Genomic DNA, 21666 nt, shown 5'->3' with positions numbered 1-21666 from the left:
TTTCCTCAAAGGGAACTTGTCTGCCCAGGAAAGAAACAACACCAAGCTGGCAGTCAATTTTCAAAAGCTTTAGAGGTGCATACCCCACGGTGGCAGTAAAGTTCTGAAGAGCTTGGCACCTAGACTTGTCTTTCAATCAGGTTGAGCTGCCTGGCAGTTTGGGCATGTGAAAAGTGCCTGGAGGTTTTGAAAGCTGGCCTGCTGTTATATCCTCAGCAGGATAAAACACATACAGCTAAGGCTACTACAGCAGTGCTCAATTTGGTGAGCACAGGAAATATCTAAGACTGGTCTCCGTGAAGCTTCTTTCTTTCTTTCCTTCTTTGGTACCACAATTATTATTGAATAGAAACCTTTCCCTTTCAAAGGAAGTGGAAGAGCTTCTATTACTCCCCTGAGCCAGTAGATGTTGAATGCCAAGAGGGAAAAAATAAGTGTGATCTGGTGGAAGAGAATAAATCTCTTGAAAGGGAGAAAGGGACCCCCCACTGCCATCTGTACACCACTGATATATCACTCTCAGAACCCATTTGTCTGATATTACCTGTTGCCAAAGAAAGAAAAAAAATGGAGAGTCACATTTTGAGGGCGATTTAAAGGTTTGCCAGGGTGGAGGGAGAGATTATTGTTTGCAGACTGGCAAACTTGTTGGACTGTCCTTGTTTCTGAGGGACTCCTTTTTTCTTTTTGGAGTCCTTTTGCCATTGTTTTTTGAATGTCTAAAGGAGAATTCCAAATTTCAGCTTTAGCATCTACAGGTAAATTCTGAGCATTTAACTATGCAGACCTTCTCATAACAGAAATTGTTCCCTCTAGAAGGGGCATCAAAATGAATCATAAGCACAGAGTGTTTGGTGAGTTGGGACACGTACGCAATAAGTGAATTCAAGGAAAAATTTTCCTTTGAAGAGGGAGTGGTTGTAATTATCTTCAAATTCCCAAATAATGCCAGTAAAAGCTTTAATGTAAGCTTAACAATTCGGAGTTCTAAAAATGTTTGTGACAGTATACACTTTTTCCCTAAATCCATCAAAGTCATTCCTTCTAGTCTTATCAGACAGGGAGGGATTAAATATTTACCAATTGTTTATCTATGGAAAGATTTGACAAAAAAAAAAAATCAAAGAACTGCAGGGTCACATCTAGGATTAGAAAATAATAAAAAATGTTGTTGGACTGAGGAACCTTATACAATCTTACGCCTTTTTAGGGGCTGCAGGCTGACTGTCAGGCATGTCAGAGTCTGCAATAAAAGCATTCTCCAAAGCTGAAAGTACAGGTGGAACACAAGTGGGTTGAGGAAATTCCAGCTGTAGCAAATCATATTTTTCAAGGATTCTGGAATATCATAGGTTTCCATTAAAATACTAGTCTCATCCACGAAATGGTTTCAGAAAGAAAATTCTAAGAGACCATCAGCAGAAACTCTCTCCTCAGAATCTGAATCAGTCAACCCTAGGAGGGGAAAAAAAAAAAAAGTTATGTACTCACCATAACATTCCATCTGAGTTGTTGTGCATTTGTCTTCAACCTGTGGGTTCCCGGATCCGGCATGGATCTGACTCGGCCACATATCCAGCATCTGATCCGAGCTCAAAGCTCCTCCCCAACCCATAATGACCTGTCTCCTTCTTCCCTTCAGATAGAGTTTGCTTCCCAACTAACTTCTTCACTGGACCCAAGACGTTATTTCAAACTAAACGTCTGCATAAGCAAAAGGAAGAGGGTAAGAGGTATGCAGGAGGTGACCGCATCCTCTACTCATCAAACCACGATGCAGTCTATGAAAGGCAGGGGGAAGGAGGGAGCTGAAGACAAATGAACAACTCAAAACGTTACAGTGAGTACATAACTTCTTTATCTGAAGTTGTTTTCTTAATTTCATCTTCAACCTGTGCGACAGAGTCCCCAGCTACTAAACACCTGGGAGGTCCTCATGGACATGCGGAGCATGGTGGAGCCAAAAGATGCCCTATTCCTGGATATGACGTCCAACCTGCAATGCAAAATGAAGGTATGAGATGAAGCCCAAGTGGCCACACAGCAGATATCATTTAACGAAACTCTGGACCAGAAGGCCGCTGAAGTAGCCACAGATCTGGTGGTGCCTTCACATGACCTGGCAGGGATAATCCCCCTAACAGAGTACACTAGAACAATACACTGGGAAATCCAACAGGCGATGGTGACCTTAGATATTGGTTTCCCCAAAAAGGATTTAGAGTACGAGATGAAAAGCTGGTCAGACTTGAGAAAGGATTTAGTCCTGTGCAGGTAAAAACGTAAATGTCTGTGCATATCCAACAAGTGCAATTTAAATTCTCTCTTGTTTTGAAAGTTTGGGAAAAAGACCAGGAGATTAATCACCTGATTAATATTGGACTCTGAAGCTACCTTAGGAAGAAAGGATGGGTTAGTATGCAATGATACCCTGTCCTTATGAAAGACTCTATAAGGTTGTTTGACAGACCACGCTTGAAGCGCCGAGACCCTCTTGGCAGATGGAATAGCAACCAAGAAGACAGTCTTCCAGGATAGAAACTGCAGATCCACAGAGGCTGCAGGCTCAAAAGGGGATGAAACAAGAGCTTGCAAGACTAACATAAGATCCCATGGTAGCATTGGGTCCTTCACCGGGGGGGTCAAAGAAGAAAGATGACTTTTTAGGAAGGTTTTACAAAGCTTACAGGATGCCAAGGAAGCTATATTATCGCCAAAATGAAAATTAGAAATCGCTGCAGGTTGGACCGTGACTGTAGAAGAACTGGCACCTTCCTGAAAATTCCCTGCTAAAAATTCCAAAACAGTCAAAACCAGGGCAGTGAGGTGATCTACGGCACGCTGCAAGGCCCAAATCGAAAAACGTTTCGATTTGCCACATTTCTGGAGGAAGACTTATGAGCCGCCACCAGGATCCTTTTGACAGGTGAAGATAAACTGGGAGTCCTGACTATCATGGGAACTGGAGCAGCCAAGCAGTGAGCTTCAGACTGCCCAGGTCTGGATGGGGAATCCCTGATGGATGAGAAATCAGATGCGGAACTGGATCCAACATCCATGGTGTCGCCACCAAATGAGACCACAGAGAGGGGAACCAGACAGTACAGTTTTGTACCTACCATAAATGTAGATGTTCGAGTGTTCACACTGCTGCAGTCATTACACTTGGGTTATCCTGCCGTCAGGCGGTCCCGCAGTCGTCCAGAGTTCCAAAGTCTTGGTCCGGCGTTGGTTGTTGTCACTTCTTTCCTGACGTCAGTGCGCCAGGGGTATACAAGATGCATCCGACACCATTTTCTTCAGTTTTTCTTGCCCCAGATGCCAGGTGCCTCCAAGTAGGTAGGCAATACATATTGCTAATAAAAATATATATATAAAATAAGAACAATACCTTCAGTTACAAGCAAATACACCACAAAGGTTGTATAGGATAAAAAGGCATAGATGAGTCCAGTTAGTTTAGAGGGGATGGAGGGAGGGTAATCTGGACTGCAGCAGTGTGAACACTCGAACATCTACATTTATGGTAGGTACAAAACTGTACTATGTTCATCGTGTTACACTGCTGCAGTCATTACACTTGGGTAGAATCCCAAAGCTAAGGTTGGGTGGCTGGTCTATAAAGAGTTAGGATTGGCTATGAGGCCCTGCAGAACTGCAGTGGCAAAACCTGCTCTGGATTTAGAGTAAAGAGGCAGGTGGTAATGCTTGGTAAAGGTGTGCACTGAACTCCAAGTTGCAGCCTCCAAAATTTCCTTGGTAGGTACTCCTCTGAGAAAGGCTGTTGAAGTGGCTGTTGCCCTGGTGGAATGTGGCCTAATGTATTTTGGGACTGATTTTCCATGCTGTGTGTAGCAGTAATGAATACAGTGTCCTATCCATTTGGATATAGTCTGCTTTGAGATAGCCTTGCCCTGTGATCCTGCAGCATATGCTACAAACAGTTGCTCAGTTTTCCTGAAAGCTTTTGTTTTGTCCAAGTAGAAGCGTAGCTGCCTGTGTATGTCCAAAGAATGCAGAAGTTTCTCCCCTTTATTCTGGGTGTTTGGACAAAAAGTTGGCAAATGGATGGTTTGGATAAGAGCCACACTAGATACCACCTTTGGCATAAACTAAAGTAAAAAGCCCTCAAGCCAAGAAAAGCCAATGCTGTTTTAACGCTCTTTATTGGAAACAAAACGTTTTCGCCCCCGCTATGCAGTAAGCTTCATCAGAAACATAAATAAGAGAATACGGCACATTTTTAAAATAGTGCAGACATGATGTCATTTCCTTAGAAACAGTGTAACCAATACAACAACAATGGAAAGGTATTCATTAAAGTGACAAGAGAAAAATATCGTAACTTAAAATATAAATTTAAAAATACATTGCATCAGGAAAAATCATTTTCATTAAAAATAAAACATCTAAAAAATCTAAAAACTGGAGTAGCGTTCATACAACCATGATAAAATGCCAAGGAAAATTTATGAAATGTGTGTGTATATAATACATATACATCTTATGCATATAAGATTAAGAGTAAAAACAATATATTGTTTAATTTACTCACATAGGGAAAAGAACAAGCTATCTCTGATAGCTTTTATATCTGAGTAAGGAAGAGATGTTACAAGATTCATTTAGGCCAGGGTAAGAGTAGGCATCAACCCCAATTTGCCACTCTAATTCCCTGGTCTCCAAAAACAATGACTGAGGTCCACCTCTAGGGCCCAAAGTAACATGCTCAATTCCCATAAATTCAAAGCTGTGACCTATGTTATTGACAATATGTTTAGATAAAGCATTGTCCATTTTTTTATTTTTTATTGCGTAAAGGTGCTGATAGAGCCGGTCACTAAACTTACGATCAGTTTTCCCTATGTAAAAGCAGGGGCAACAAACACAAAAAACAGCATAAACAATTGATTTCGTATTACAATTAATTCTTGAATGTATATTATATTTCCTATTCCTAATTGTAAATGAACTACCAGTTCTCACAAATTTACATCTATTACAAAAGCCACAAGGACCATTTCCCACTTGTCTAGTAGTTAGCATGGAATAAGTAGACCTTTGAAGTAGTTCCTTTAAGTTTTTACCCCTTCTGTAAACAACAGAGGGGGATGGACCCAATTTTTGAAGTAAAAAGGAACTATTGTGAATAAAGTACCAGTTCTTTTTAATAATTGCCCATATAGTACCAACTTCTTTAGAAAAAGTTAACACAAAGCTAGTACTAAAATCAATTGGTGATTGAGTAGTGGTACAATTGGTGTTATTAAGTGCTGGGCATTCTAAAGTACCTGCAACCAATGTATGGCCCGTAATTGTCAACTCATGGGAATGAGTAGTTAACAATGGTTTATAAAAACCAAAGGATCTTTTAATAGCCACCTCCTCAATGAGTTCATCAATCAAAGGGGGCGGGTAATCCCTGTTAGAAAAGAGATCTTTCAAAAAAGCACACTCAGTTTCAAATGCCTCTTGCGTACTACACATACGCACTGCTCTGACCAATTGTCCTTTGACAATTGATCTTTTCTGTTTAGGAGGGTGGTTACTAGAATAGTGTAGAAAACTATTACAATAGGTTGCTTTCCTATAAATACAAGATGAATAACAATTATTGAAAAAATCCTTCCCCAATTTGACATCTAAATAGTCAATTTCAATTGAAGAAAAGTGGGAAGTGAAATTCAAAAATGTAGAAGAGCAATTCATCAATTGTAAAAGATCAATAGCATCACTTTCAGTGCCATCAAAGAGGATGAACACGTCATCTAAAAAACGTGTATAATATTTTACCTTTTCTTTAAAATTAGGATTGACCCTAAAAAACTCTCCCAATAGGCGACAACCATATTTGCAACACTACCGCCACAGGGAGACCCCATGGCGATACCCTGTTTTTGCAGGTAGTACTGGTTGTCGAAGAGAAAAAAGTTAGAGGAGAGGGTAATCTCCAATAATTGAGTGACAATAGAAATTTCTTCCTTCGTTGCCCCGAGACTCACCAACATAAGTTCGACCCATTCAACCGCTTCCAAATGCGGAATAGACGTATATAAATCAACTACGTCGATTGTTAAAAAATTAAAAGATGGGTCAAAAACAATGTTGTTGATGGATTCCAAGAAGGACCAAGAATCCTTACAAATTTCAGGGATACCCTTAAGATATTTAGTAAGGATCCCATGAATAACCCTGGATGAAGGGTGTGTGATGGTAGATGTTCTATCAACCAGGGCCCGTAATGGTGGATCCGCCAGATTTTTGTGGATTTTGGGGATACCAAACATCACGGGCACCTTGGGAGAGGAGATGTTGATGAAATTAAAGGTGTCAAGGTCAATCAAACCATCAATAAACAGGTCCCTAAAGTAACCACTGATTTTATTATATGCCCCCACCATCTCATTAACTGAAGAGCATTCATATGCTGGTGAGTCTAAAACTAAATGCATTCTCCTATTATAATCACAGGTATCAAAAATGACCAGGCCCCCACCTTTATCAGGTTTCATTACCCTAACAGGCAACTGACAAACCTGGTCAAGAGCAATTTTTTGATCATAAGATATGTTGCTTTGATGCCTAAGACCATGTACACTGTCAAACAGGTGTCTAAGATCTAATTCGCAAACATTTTCAAAAGTGCTTAAGTTAGGGTGGAGTGGGGGATTGTAGGTACTAAGCAATTTAAACATAGGACATTCACTATGTGCGTTACTATCAAACAAAGATTTTAAATTCAATTTACGCACATAGCATTTGAGATCCATCAAGATTTTAGCTAAACAAGGCTTCTGGTCCGGTACAAAAGTAACACCCCTAGACAATAATTCCACTAGTTCTTGATCAATACAAACACTTGAAAAGTTATAAACCTTAAAATCACCCTTTCTATTTAGAAGGATGACAGGTTTAGTCAAATTCTCGAGAGACATCGACCGAAAAGTCAAATGAAGCTAGTTGTTGTACTTCTGTCGCTGTTGGGGTTTGTTGTTCCGTCCCCCTAAAAAAGGCCTCTGTTGAAATCTATTACTGAAATTATTTTTGGAATTCTGGTTGTTAGCCTTAATCCTGCTACTTCTCCTTAATCCCTCATTCGAGGTACAGGGGTCACTATTACTCTGTTCGTAGTTTTCCAGATTTTCATCTCTAATGGGCATAGGGGGCGTATCCGTTGAGCGGGTTGTGCCTTCGTTCAAATTAGTATTATTAGGCTTATTCCTGGTAATTTTAGGGTAGGCAATACCCTGTTGATACGCCTTCCTGTCCCTCAAAAGTTTCTTTGACTTGTTTTGTTTTAATTTTTCAATCAGAGCGTCAATACTAGAAAAAATACGTTGGTAATCGTATTTATAACGTAAAAAGTTTATATCCAACCTAATAGTACTGTCAAGCTCCTCAGTTTCAGTCAAAAGGACGCTAATGTGATTATTGTAGTGCTTGATCATGAGGTCAAGCAACTCTGCCCCTTGACGATTAAACAAGCAAGTCAAGTCATCCAGAAAACCCTGGTCAGTAACTAATGTAGTAGGCGAAAAGGAACTCCTTAATCCCTTCGGTACTGTTTTTTCAGCCAAACATTGCTGGAAATAGGCCACTTCAAGCTGTAACTTCTTGATTTTTAACATATTACTATCAAGAATTTTTAATTTTTCTGATAAATTATCAATGCAGTTACCTGTTTGATTGTCCTGTGGAGGTAAGCCAGCAAAAGTACAGTTTTGTACCTACCATAAATGTAGATGTTCGAGGATCCACATTGCTGCAGTCCTAACTATAGGGTAGTCCGCTGTCCAGTCGGCCCGAATACCAAAGTATATGGCTGACGTCGGTCAGGGCGCATTAGACTGACGTCAGTACGTCAGGGTACTAATGCGCACGACCGACGTCATATCCTCAGTCTTTTCTTGCCCCAGATGTCAGAAGACCCTGAAAAGATAAGGCCAAAACCAAAAACTCCCAACATATCTGCATCAAAATATATATATATATACAAAAAATACAAAATTAGCAGAATATAACCTCACCTACACAACCACCCCTAAACACAGAGGGGAAGGAGGGAGGGTAAATTGGACTGCAGCAATGTGGATCCTCGAACATCTACATTTATGGTAGGTACAAAACTGTACTATGTTCTTCATTCCACATTGCTGCAGTCCTAACTATTGGGTAGAATCCCAAAGCAGAGGTAAGGGAGGCTGGCAAATCATAAGGAAGCAGGAGCTGATAACATGCCTTGCAAAATAGCTGTGGCAAACCAGCCCTAGACTTAGAGTAGAGAGGAAGGTGGTAATGCTTAGAGAAAGTATGCACTGAACTCCAAGTAGCTGCCTCCAAAATATCCTTAGTTGCCACCCCTTAAAAGCTGTTGAAGTGGCAGTAGCCCTAGTGGAATGAGGCCTAATCCCAGCTGGAATCTCCTTGCCATGATGGGAATAACAAAATGCAATGCAAAACCCAATCCACCTAGAAATAGTTTGTTTTGATACAGGCTTGCCCTGAGAACTCAAAGCAAAAGAAACAAACAACTGCTGAGACTGCCTAAAATCCTTAGTCCTGCTCAAATAATAACGCAATTGCCTGTGTACATCTAAAGTGTGCAAAATCTTTTCCCCTTTATTTTGGGGATCTGCATAAAACGTAGGCAAATGAATAGTTTGGTTTAAAGCCACACTAGAAACCACTTTAGGCATAAAGGAAGGATTAGTACGTAATGATACCCTATCCTTATGAAAAATCAAAAGGCTCAACCGCCATAAGGGCCTGTAACTCAGTAACCCTTCTTGTAGAACTATTGGCATACGAAAAAGCAGTCTTCCATGACAAGTATTTCAGTTCAGCAGTAGCTGCAGGCTCAAAAGGTTGTAGAGTAAGTTTCTCCAACACAAAATTGAGATCCCAAGCAGGAGTAGGAGGTCTACGTGGGGGTCTTATATTCTTTGCCCCTCTAAGAAATTGCTTGAACAAAGGATGTGAAAACAATGGTGGGTCACAATCATAGTGAGCTGAAATTGCTGCAGCATGAATCTTAATGGAAGAGAAAGACAAACCTTTGTCCAATAACTCAGTAAGATATTGAAGAGCCACACTCAAATTAGGCTCTGAAATCTCCAAATTCTTTGCTGCAGTCCAAAATAAAAATCTCTTCCATTTTTCTGTACACTTTCCTTGTACTAGGTCTTCTGGCTTCCATAATCACATTTAAAACTTGTTGAGGAAGTTGAGACCTGCTGTCTTTCAAAACAGAATATGCCAGGCTGTTAGATGAAGAGAGTGAAGCTTGACATTGAGCAGACGACCGTCCTTCTGAGACAACAGATGTGGAATCAAGGGTAAAGGCCATGGAGGCTTCTTTACCAGATTCCTCAGTAATGGGTACCAGTGCTGCCGAGGCCAATCTGGAGCTATTAAAATCATCCTTGGCTTGTCTTGTCTGACCTTTAGAAGCACCTTTGGAAGAAGAGGCAGAGGTGGAAAGCATACACATGAAGATTTTTCCAACTGAAAGAAAGAACATCCACTTTCCAAGCTGTGTGATGAAACCTCTTTGTGCAAAACTTTGGCAGCTGGTGGTTTAGTGGAGAAGCGAACAGATCTATGTCTGGAGTTCCCCAGGACACTGTCAACTTTTGAAATACATGAAGATCCAGTTTCCACTGTGGGGATCCATGATTTGTCTGCTTAACACATCTGCTAAGGAGTTCTGTGCTCCGGCAGAAACCTTGCCTGAAGAGTTAGTTGCAAGCTTAGCGCAGTCTCCCATAAAATCATTGCTTGCCTGCACAATGGGTAAGAATGTGTTCCCCTTGTTTGTTGATGTACCACATGACAGTTGTGTTGTCTGTTAGAATCAACACCTGCCCTGGAAGAAGTAACTCCTTGAAAGCCATTAATGCAAACTGGACTGCTAACATCTCCTTCATGTTGATATGTAGATGCTGTAGTCTGGCAGGCCACTTGTCTTGTATCCACTTTCCATTTAGATGAGCTCCCCAAGCAATGTCTGAGGCATCTGTCGTTAGAATCTGTCTCGCCTCTGGCCGGGTCACAGAGAGTCCCTTGTTTAGGTGACATTCCTGAGCCCACCACAAAAATTCCTTTTGAATGCAAGGTATTATTTGAATGACAGTGTCCAAATCCTGGCAGTGCTGTGTCCATACGTTTTTGAGATACCATTGTAGCTTCCTCATATGCAGTTTGGCATTGGGAAGCACCAGAATACAAGATGCCATGAACCCTAAGGCTTGAAGGACTGTCTTTGCAGTCAGCCCGGACTGAAGAGATAGTTGATGGAAGTAACTGGAAAGATTCTTTTGTTTGTCCGGGGTTAAAAAGGCCATCTGGGCTGCTGTATTCAGTCTCACACCCAGAAAGCACATGTCTTGAGAGGGTACTAGACTGGACTTTATTTCGTTCACAGAATACCCTAGGCATCTTAGCACTGCTATGACATATTCCAAATGCTGTAGAAGGTCTTCTTTTTCTTGAGCCAGAATCAGGCAATCGTCCAAGTAAGGATAGATTTGAATTCCTTTTAGCCTGAAGTAAGCTATCACTGGAGCCAGAACCTTTGTGAATACTCTGGGCGCAGTAGATAAGCCAAAGGGCAATGCAGAGAACTGATAATGAGAATTTCCAGCTCGAAAACGCAGATACTTTCTGCAACCTAGTCTTATAGGCACATGAAGGTAAGCTTCCTTGAGATCTAAAGTTACCATCCAGTGATCCTTGCCCAGCAGAGGTAAAAGCTGTTGTAACGTCAACATTTTGAACTTGGGAATGTCCAGATAAGTGTTGAGGATAGATAAATCCAAAATTGGTCTCCACGTGTTCCCCTTCTTTGGTACTAGGAACAGGCGAGAATAAAATCCTAGGCCCCTTTCTGGCACAGGAACCGGCTGAATGGCCCCTATTTGGAGTAACTGAGAAATTTGCTTGTGAGCCTCTAGTCTTTGTAGAGGAGGAATGTCTGGCATGCCTTTGAAAGGAGGCAAGGTATGGAAATAAAACCTGTAACCGTGGTGAATGATATCCAGAACCCATTTGTCTTGGGTAATTAAATCCCAATTTTCTTTGAAAAGAGACAGTCTTCCTCCTAGAGGTGCCGCCAGGCGAGAAGGTACTGGCAGCTGAAAAGGCAGGTCATTGGATCTGCTTACGAAAGGACTGACCCCTGCCCTCACCAGAAGTCTGAGCAGGTGAACCCCCTGTCCTAGGCCTAAAAGCACCTTGAGCTCTGCCCCTACCACGTCTAGACCTACCCCTAGACTGGGAATCATAAGCAGGATAAGTCCATCCCTTAGCAGGCCAATTTCTACTAAACTTCGGAGGCTGCACCTGCAAAAAATCCTTAACAGTTTGCATAGACTTAGCCTTGTCCTCCATCTTCTTTAAAACTGCTTCCACAGGCGAACCAAACAACACATCAGACTGTAAAGGAGCATCCAAAATCCTTGTCTTAACATGCTCAGCTAAGTTCTGATCTCTCAACCAGGCGTGCCTACTGAAGAACAGAACCAGTGGCAGCCACCCTGGAGGAGGCCTGCACAGCATCAAAACCACATTGCAGGGAATGTTTACCCACTTGTTCAGACACATGAACTAAATCCTGCAACTCTTTACACTCAATACCTTCCGCCAGAGCATCCACCTTAGATTTCAACTGTGAAAGAAGAAAATTCTGATATTTTAACATATGAAACTGACAATTCAACGCCCTCATGGCTAAAGTGGAAGAAGTATACACTTTCTTTCCCCATCTATCCAAAGCCCTTGCCTCTTTATCAGGAGGGACAGGATTTTTAACAACTGAGGCCTTCACACCTTTAGGCCCCTGAGAGACAGTTTCCGGGTCTGCCCTAGGACTCTTAAAAAGATACTTATGAGCTTCAGGCACCCTATAATACCTATCCGGTTTAACCGGGGCAGGAGGCAAAGAATCCGGATTCAGGGAAGCCTCTGCAAAAACATCTTCCACCACATTCAAAACAGGAGGTATAGCTAAAGGCCTGTGCTGGGGTAAAAACAAGAATTCCCTAAGCCTTTTCCTGGAAGCAGAGAAATCTTGACCTTCCCATTTAAAATGCTCCCCATGAATGCAGAGTCTCTGAAAATGAAAAATCCTCAGGAGGGGAAGCTGAAGGAGTAGAATCATCCACATCAGAATCAGAATAAGGAGGGTACTCCTGCAAGTCTTCAGCCGAAGACTCAGAAGCCTCCGAGCATTGCTCAAAACTCTCAAACTCAGATTCCACCCTAGGCCTCTTATCAGGAGGGGGCATAGAACCTCTTATCATAGTAATCAAATCCTCTGCCATTTTAAGCATATGTTTCTTAGGCAAAGACCCTGAAGTACTAGGAGAAACCCCCACTGAAGCAAAACTCGGCCTGCCCCTCAAAGAAGCCTTGGAAACAGAAGGGGAGGCTCTGACCACCTTAGGAAGAGAGGGAAGAACAGCCACCTGAGAAGCCCCTCAGCCTGGCCTACTTCCTGAGAGGATACATCCTGTAACAGTAAAGTCTCTCCCTGAGACTCCAAAGAAACACCTGGCAAAACCTCCGGCTCCACTGAGCCTCTAAAGAACCGACGTCTGGGACCGCCGGTTCCTCCACTCTAGGCTTTGCTGTTTTGTCCTTGCGCTTTTTAGCGAAGCGGCCGGAGCATCCGGCGGCATTTTATAATTACAACGCTTCCCAAACACTAACCTGGCACAGTCTAACCTTCTCTTAATAGTGCGTTTGTTAAATCTAGCACAAGAGCGGCATCCAACAACGTCGTGCTCAGGCCCTAAACAAGGTATACACAAAGTATGGTAATCCCTATGAGGTATCTGTTTCCCACAAGAAATACAGTTATTCACTTTTTCTGACATCCGGTTAAATACTGAGGCAAGAAAAAACCAAAATATTCCCCAACGGGGTACTTAGCCAACTTTGATTCGGTCTGAAACTCTGGCTTCAGAAACTTTCAGAACGCCAACCTGCACTCGCAAAATTGCTTCTGCATCGGACCATGCGGCAAAAAAGACTGAGGATATGACGTCGGTCATGTGCATTAGTACCCTGACGTACTGACGTCAGTCTAATGCGCCCTGACCGACGTCAGCCATATACTTTGGTATTCGGGCCGACTGGACAGCGGACTACCCTATAGTTAGGACTGCAGCAATGTGGAATGAAGAACATCGTTGGAGTACCGAATCCAAAACTCTCAGTATTTCCAGCCCAAACAGCAAAAGAAGGAACACCAGTGAAAACACCAGTGTTATCTGCCAATATTTCACCTGGTAGATGCCGTTGAGCACCCATATGTCCATCATTGGGTCGTGAAAAATCAGGACCGCCCATTGGTCCCAAACCGTTACCTCCGTTGATGTTAGTTGAAGCACCACGATGTAAATCCACCCTCTGCAAAAGGGCTTGTGCCTCTGTCAATAAACAGCTGCTGTCATTAGTAGGTAATTGCGCCGCTGTAACAGGAACACTCAAGACGCCGGCAGCAGTCTGCCCACAGTTACGATTAACTTGCATCGGTTGTCCGGCTGGTATACCACCACTAGCGCTACCAGAATCCATTCCAACAGTTAAATTGGCATTACCTTTGGCATAAAGGTAGGGTTTGTCCTTAAAGAAACCCTGTCCTGATGAAAAATTATAAAAGGTTCCACTGCCATTAATTCCTGTAGCTCTGAGACTCTTCATGCTGAAGTTACTGCCAGGAGCAGAGCTGTTTTCCATGATAAAAATTTTAGATCGGCTGTATTGGCTGGCTCAAAATGTGGCAGGGTCAGTTTTTCCAAAACGAAGTTGAGGTCCCAAGTTGGTGCTGGTGCTCTCCAGGGCGGTCTTATGTTTTTAGCCCCTCTGAGGTACTGCTTTAGCAAGAGATGAGAGAATAAAGGAGGATCTGTGTTGTAGTGTGCTGAAATGGCAGAGGCATGGATCTTAATTGATGAGAAGGATAGGCCTCTGTCCAGCATCTCAGTTAAGAATTGTAAAATCTGAGGAATGTTTGGAACAAGAGGGTCAAGGCTTTGAGCCTGGTTCCAGGAGCAGAATCTCTTCCATTTTTCTGAGTAAGCTTTCCTGGTGCTAGGCCTCCTGGCCTCCAAAATGACATCCATACCAGCTTTAGAGAGAGATGTTGCCTGTTTGACTAATGAATCTGCCATGCAGCCAGGTTTAGGGTTTTGAGCTGACCGTGCAGGATCTGATTTTTTGTTGAGTCAGAAGGTGTGGAATTTGAGGCAAAATCCAAGGTGGGCGCTGAGCTAAGTTCCTTAAGATAGGGTACTAGTTCTGGCGTGGCCAGTCTGGAGCAATCAGGATCATCTGTGGTTTTTCTTGTCTGGCTTTTAGGAGTACCTTTGAAAGGAGAGGCAGTGGCGGGAAGGCATAAACTTTTAGGTTTTTCCAGCTGAACAAAAGAGCATCCACTTTCCATGCTTGTTTGTGATAAGTCCTTGTGCAGAATTTTTGTAGTTGTAATTCAGTGGGGAGGCAAAAAGATCTATGTCTGGGCATCCCCATTTTTGCGTTACCATGCTGAAGATTTGTGGATTCAATTTCCATTTGTGAGGGTCCATGAAATTTCTGCTTAGATCATCTGCCAGAGTATTTTTCTTTCCTGGCAGGAATTGTGCTTGCAGGTGAACTTGATACGTTAGAGCTGTATTCCACAAGGACATGGCTTGCCTGCATAGGGGATAAGAATGAGTGCCCCCTTGCTTGTTTATGTACCACATTACTGTGGTGTTGTCTGTCTTTAATAATAGTTGTCCTGGATGCAGAAGGTCCTTGAAAGCTGTTAGGGCATTTTGAACAGCCAAGATCTCTTTTTGATTAATGTGAATATGCATCTGGTCTGTGGTCCACTTGCCCTGAATGCATTTTCCTGCCATGTGTGCTCCCCAGGCGTAATCCAAAGCATCTGTTGTTAGAGTCTGCCTGGCTGTGGGTAGGGTAAAAGGCTGACTCTTGTTTAGGTGACATGCCTGTGCCACCATCGAAACTCATGTTGTAGGCAGGGAATCATTGGTATTACTGCTTCTAAACTGTGAGAGTGTTGAGTCCAAACACTTTTTAGGTACCATTGTAATTTCCTCATATGCAGTCTGGCATATGGTATTAGTAGTATGCAGGATGTCATGAATCCCAGGGCCTGCAGAATTTTTCTTGCAGGGAGATGGGACTTTTTTGCCAGTAATTGAAAATATTGAGTTAGTTGAACTTGTTCGTCTGGCGTGAGGTAAGCCATCTGGGCCGGTGTATTTAAGCTGGCACCCAGGAATATAATCTGTTGTGAGGGCACTAGTTTTGACTTCTTTTCGTTTACTGTGTACCCTAGAGAAATTAGCAACTTTTTTACAAACGCCAGATGCTGTAGAAGATGTCCTTTCTCTCTGCTTGAATGAGGCAGTCGTCCAGGTATGAATATATTTGAATTCCTTTTTGTCTGTAAAATGCAATTACTGGTGCCAGGCACTTTGGCTTATCTACTGCACCCAGGGTCTTCACAAAGGGCAGTGCAAAGAATTGGTAGTGCATTGTACCAGCTTTGAATCGGAGGTATCTTCTGCAATTTTGTCTGATAGGGACATGCAGGTATGCCTCTGAGGTCCAGAGTAACAAGCCAAGCCTTCTTGCCCAGCATGGGTAGAAGCTGCTGTAATGTCAACATTTTGAATTTCGGAATATCCAGGTAAGTATTTAGAATTGAAAGGTATAGTATGGGCCTCCAGGCCTTGTCCTTTCTGGGGACCAGGAAGAATCTTGAGTAAAATCATTGTCCTTGTTCCGGTTGTGGTACTTTTTGAATAGCTCTCATGTCCATGAGGGCTGAAATTTATTTTTGTGCCTCTGCCCATTGATTTTGTGGCAGGTCTGGCATTCCTTTTAGCCTTGGTAAAGTATGAAAGTGGAACCTGTAACCTTGAGACACAATATTCAGAACCCATTTGTCTTGGGTGATTGTTTGCCAGTTTTGAGAAAAAAACTGCTAGTTTTCCCCCTAAGGGGACTTCCAGAAGGGAAGTGTTTGGCGTACGAAGGGGAAAGTCATTGTGACCGTTTCCTGTAAGGTTGAGACTTGTCCTCAACTCCTTTTGGGGTTGAGGTGCCCCACTGTCGTTGTCTGTTTGAGCCTTGGGGTTGAGATCTGCCTCTTGGGTGTCTGTATCTGCCTCTCTGTGGCCTGTCTGCCACTGGAAAGGACCAATTCTTTGTTGGCTAATTTCTGCTAAATCGAGGTGGCTGTACCTGTAAGAAATCCTTGACTGTTTGCTTAGATTTAGCTTTATCCATCATTTTCTTTAACACCTCTTCTGCCTTAACACCAAACAAGGTATCATGCTGTAAAGGAGCATCCAATAATTTTGCCTTAACATGATCAGGTAAACTCTGTTCTTTTAACCAAGCATGTCTTCGAATCACAGAACCTGTAACTGTGGCTCTACAAGAGGCCTCTAAAGAATCAAAACCACATTGCAGAGTATATTTTCCCACCTGTTCAACTGCATGCAATAAATCCTGCATTTCTTTGCAATCAGGAGCTTCTGAGCTTGCAAGCATTTTCTGTTTTAACTGAGCCATTAAATAGTGTTGGTACTTAAGCATGTGAAACTTGCAATTTAAAGCCCTTACTGCTAAAGTTGCAGAAGTGTATACTTTCTTCCCCCATCTATCCAAAGCTCTGGACTCTGTCAGAGGGTACTGGATTTTTTGCAATGGAAGCCTTAACCCCTTTTGGACCCTGGGAAATAGTTTCTGGATCAGCAGAAGGGTTTTTATAAAGAAACTTGTGAGAGTCAGGGACTCTATAATACCTATCTGGCTTGGCTGGTGCAGGGGGCAAAGAATCAGGAGATAAGCTGGATTCAGAGAACACATCATCCACAATATCTAGTACAGGCAGAATAGCCAGGGGTCTGTGCTGAGGCAATAAAAGGAAATCCTTGAGCCTTTTCTTGGATTCTGAGTAATCATGGCTTTCCGAATGGAAATGCTCCCTCATGGTATGTAAAGTTTCCCCAAAAGAATAATCCTTAGGAGGAGAGGCTGAAGGGATAGATTCTTCAGCATCAGAGTCCTCATAGGGAGGTAGAGAGTAGCCCTGGTCTGAAGAGGAATCAGACGAAATGGAAACCTGATCAGAGGAATCATAGTCTGTATCCTGCCTAGGCCTTTTCTCAGGAGGGGGATGGGAACCCCTGATTAGAGTAATGAGGTCTTCGGCCATTTTAAGCATCTGTTTCTTAGGCATGTAGGACTGTCCAGGAAAATGCTGTACTTGCTTCTTTGTCTTTAATGGTAATTTTGTCTTGGCTGTAGCTTTAAAGGTAAGTTGTGAAGGTCTGAAAACACCCTCAGAAGCCGATGCCTGCTCAGCAGCTCCGGACCCATCTGAGGGATTAGTTTCCGTAGGCCCAATACCTTGAGTTTCCATAGGCCTAGTTGTCTCCATGTGGGAGTCGGAGGCGGCCTGTGGCTCTGAGGTAGCGGGTGTCAGGGACTGCGAAAGCGCCTCACTGAGAACTGGCGACTGGCCTAGAAGAGGTTTCGTCGTCGGTTTTGGACCTCAGATGCCTGTCTTTATCCTGGTCTTTGCGTTTTTTTCAGTATTGCGGTCATCGGTTTATCTGACGGCATAGTATAATTGAACCTTTGGCCAAAGTAGTGCAAAGCAAAATCAAAACGTCTTTTTATAGAGCGTTTGTTAAATCTAGCACACAACCGACAACTAGTGACGTCGTGATCAGGGCCTAGGCATGGAATACAGTAAGAGTGGAAGTCCTTATGTGGTATTTGCTTCCTACAAGAAATACAATTAACTTTTTCTGACATTGGTCTGAGGCAAGAAAAAAGTTTCCCCAACAGGGTACTTAGCTTTATTGAAGACTTCGGATCTGAAATTTGACTTCGAAAATCTCAGGAGTCGGCCGACTGGCACTTGCGAACTGCTTCTGCTTCGGGCACCGCGCGGCAAGAAAGACTGAAGAAAATGGCATCAGATGCGTCTTATATACCCCCGGCGCACTGACGTCAGGGAAGAAGCGACAGCAACCGAAGCCGGACCAAGACTTTGGAACTCTGGCCGACTGCGGGACTGCCTGATGGCAGGATAACCCAAGTGTAATGACTGCAGCAGTGTAACACGATGAACATCTGACGAGGCCAGAAAGGGGAAATGAGGATAACTAAAGCTCCCCAGCCTGTAAGCTTTCTGAAGGAATTTTGGGATCAAGGGAAGAGGAGGATAACCATACAGGAGACCGGGGGGGCCAAGCATGAATCAGAGCATCTCTGGGGGCTTCCACCGGTGGGGGTTTAGGGCGAAGAACTTGCTGCATTTCGCATTAGAAGAAGAGGCGAAGAGACTGCAGCAATGCTGACCCCACTTAAGAAAGATTTATTTTTCTACTGAAGGATTCAGAGACCACTCATAAGGCATCAGAACAGACCTGCTGAGCCTGTCCGCTAGAATGTTGGACCTCTCCGGAATGTGTGATGCCACCAGAAAAAGGCCAGTGGAGATCGCCCACTGCCACACACTCATGGCTTTGTGACAGAGTGCAAGACCTGGTTCCCCTTATTTGTTGATGTACCAGACCACAGACGTATTGTCCATCTGGAGAGCAATCATCCCTGGGGGAAGATGGGCATGGAGAGCCTGCAATGTTAGAAGCACTGCCCTCATCTCCAGGACGTTGATACGCAATATGGTCTCGTAGGGTGACCACGTGCCTTGGACTCTCCTTCTGGAGCAGTGCCCCCCGACCCTAGTAGAGAGATGTCTGTAATCACCGTAGTCGAGGGGGAGGATGGAAGAAAGAAGCGACCCCGGGCCAGATCCAGGGAATGAATCCGCCACAGGACAGAGTCCCTGCACACCCAGGAGATTCGATCAGGATGAGACAAAGGGAGATTTAACATGGACCACTGGACCGCGAGGGTCCACTGAAGAACCCACATGTGAAAGCATGCCATGGGCAAGAGATGATCATGGCTGCCATGGATCCCAACACCCTTAATACCATTTCCGCTGTCGGTGACTGAACTTGGAGAATGCAAAGGACGTGTAGCTTCAGACATTGGATCCTGTCCAAGGTAAGAAAGACTTTCATTTGAATTGTGTCCAAAGGAGCCCCAATGAAATCCAACACTTGAACCAGTGCAGAGATGACTTGTTGAGATGAACGGTAATTCCAAACTGCTGGGCTAAGAGAAGGAGGAAATCCCTCACTTGATTGAGCTGATAACCTGGAAGGGGGGGTGAGGAGCCAGTCGGTCCAGGTAGGGGGAAGACCTGTATGCCCTGGAGTCTCAGGTGAGCCGCTACCACTGCCATCACTTTGGTGAACACCCTGGGGGCTGTGGTGAGACCAAAGGGGAGCGCTTTGAACTAATGATTGGTCCCCAGCCAGAAGCAGAGGAACCTCTGAGAGGCTGTCCATTTTGATATGGTAATATGCATCCTAGAGGTCGATCAAACACATCTAATCGTTCTCCTGCAGGAAGGGCAGGATAGATAGAAGGGTGACCACCTGGAATTTTGTCTTGGTCACAGACAGGTTCAAGGTGGAAAGATCCAGAATGGGTCTCAAGTCCCCAGTCTTCTTTGGCACCAAAAAGAACCTGGAATAAATGCCTAACCTAACTTGTCTGTCCAGACTGGCAGAGTTCCTGATCTTAAATGCTGTCAGAAAGTGTTTATGGCTAGAAGACTGTTAGCAGTTTCTTTAGACTGATGTGTAACTTCCTGTGTTGTGAAGACCAAATGCCCTGCACCCTCAGCTAACCTAAGTGGGCTCCCCAAGCTATGTCTGAGCTACCCGTAGTGGTGGCCCTGTCGGCCTGAGGCAGTGTGAAAGTTGCCCCTGGGTACTCCTGTATGGGGTACTTCAACCATAGAAATGGTTCCTTTTTGAGGCATGGGAGTAAGGGTTGAAGGGGTTCCAAGGGCTGAGAGTGCTGCCCCCAAACATTTTTGAGAAACCATAGGAATTCCCTCATGTGTAACTTTGTTAAAGGGACCACGAGGATGCATGATGCCATGTATTCTAAGATCTTTAGGAATTCTCAGGCTGAAATAAGCTGTTTTGGGAGTAGGTTATTCAAATGGTCAGGAAAACAATTTTGTTCTGAGGAAGAAATGCTTTATGCTGGATGCAGTCTATTAGGGCCTACGAAAACAGAATCTTTGTTTGGGGTGTCATCTGAGATTTCTGAATATTTAATGCGAGACCCACCTTTTGGAAACAGTCTACAGAAGTTTGGAGGGCATCCAGAGTCTCTGAGGTGGATCCTCCTTGGATGAAGCAGTCATCCAAGTAGGGATAGATGTGTACCTCTGACATTCTATAGTATGTTATCAGGGGGGGGCAGACATTTTGTAAAGACTCTTTGAATAGAAGAGAGACCAAATGGTAAAGCACAAAATTGGAAATGGGAGCCTGATGCTATGAATTAGAGTGGTCTGTGACTGATTGCTATAGGAACATGAAGGTAAGCATCCTTTAGGTAGATGGTAATCTTGGAGGCAACCTGTAAAAAGTAAGCATATTGAATTTTTGGTATGTAGAGGAATCTGTTTAGCTTTAAAAGATAGAGGATAGGTCTCCAGGTTCTCTGTTTTCTTGGGACCAGGAAGATCCTTGAATAAAAGCCTTTTCTTTCTCGACTTGGGGGTACTGGCTGTATGGACCTTTGCTGAAGTACTGGCTGTATGGACCCTTGCTGAATGGTCTTTGATAAATCGGAGGTAAAAGAGGTTTTCGTGTCTTTTGGTATGTCCAAGAAGGGAGAAATTTCCCTAAACTGGATACAGTATCTCTTTTCTGTAATGAAGACCACTCACTGATCCCCTGTGATGGTTTTCCACTGGCTTAAGAAGAGGTACAGTCTTCCTGACAGGTGTCGGGGGGGGGGTTAGCATATAGTCACAGCTGTTTGCTGTGTTGGGTGTCCTCTTTGGCAGCACCCAATCTCTGTGGCTGTTCTGTTTGCCATCTCTTGGATTGCCTTGGTCTTTTCCCACAGGGAGGAATCCCCTTGTCTTGTCTAGATGAAAAGGGCAAAGGTTTAGAAAGGTAGTTTCTATTGTGCATCGGGGTTGGAGACCAGTAAATTTCTTTGACAGTTTTAATTTGTTGCCTTTTTTGTCTAGTTTCTCAAACACCTGTTCAGCTGGAGGCCCACAAAGGAACTCTGTCTGGGGAGGCATCCAATAACTCGGCTTTAACCTGGTCTGACAGGGGCTGAGTTCTGAGTCATGCAGGTCTTTGGATGACTGAACCTGTGGCAGCTGCAAGAAGCATCTAAGGTGTCATACTACATTTCAAGGCATCTGGCAACATATAAAGCTTTTCCAACTGTGTTCTGCACCTCCTTAGTGTCTCTCTGCAACTGAGTCAAGTTTTGCTATTATTTTACCCTGGAGAGATTCCAAGTATTTTTAGCATATGGAATTGGCATTTTAAAGCTCTCACAGCTAGGGTTGCAGAGCTACATGTTTTCTTGCCAAATCTAGCCAGCAGTCTTGTCTCTCTCTATCATTAGGTAGGGGACGTTGGGATGCCCCTTTGAGAACCCCTTTAGTGGATTCAATGGAGACCACAGAAGGTTCAGCTTTTGGATTTTTGTAAAGATGCTTGAGAGTCAAGCACT

General features: G+C 43.5%; 1 protein-coding gene across 1 annotated transcript in view; it reads right to left on the bottom strand.

The window, feature by feature from the left end:
* Positions 1–21666, bottom strand: part of SETD1B (SET domain containing 1B, histone lysine methyltransferase) — a 1665584-nt gene that overhangs the window by 1390974 nt on the left and 252944 nt on the right. Inside the window, exon 6 of the mRNA XM_044068611.1 lies at positions 507–534. Within this exon, the coding sequence (XP_043924546.1) occupies positions 507–534 (28 nt within the window). The remainder of the gene's footprint in view (positions 1–506; positions 535–21666) is intronic.

The sequence above is a fragment of the Protopterus annectens genome, chromosome 4.part0 (assembly GCF_019279795.1).
Source record: "Protopterus annectens isolate FY-2018-M chromosome 4.part0, PAN1.0, whole genome shotgun sequence".
NCBI classification, from domain to species: Eukaryota; Metazoa; Chordata; order Ceratodontiformes; family Protopteridae; genus Protopterus; species Protopterus annectens.
This window is presented reverse-complemented; position numbering and strand designations above follow the sequence as displayed.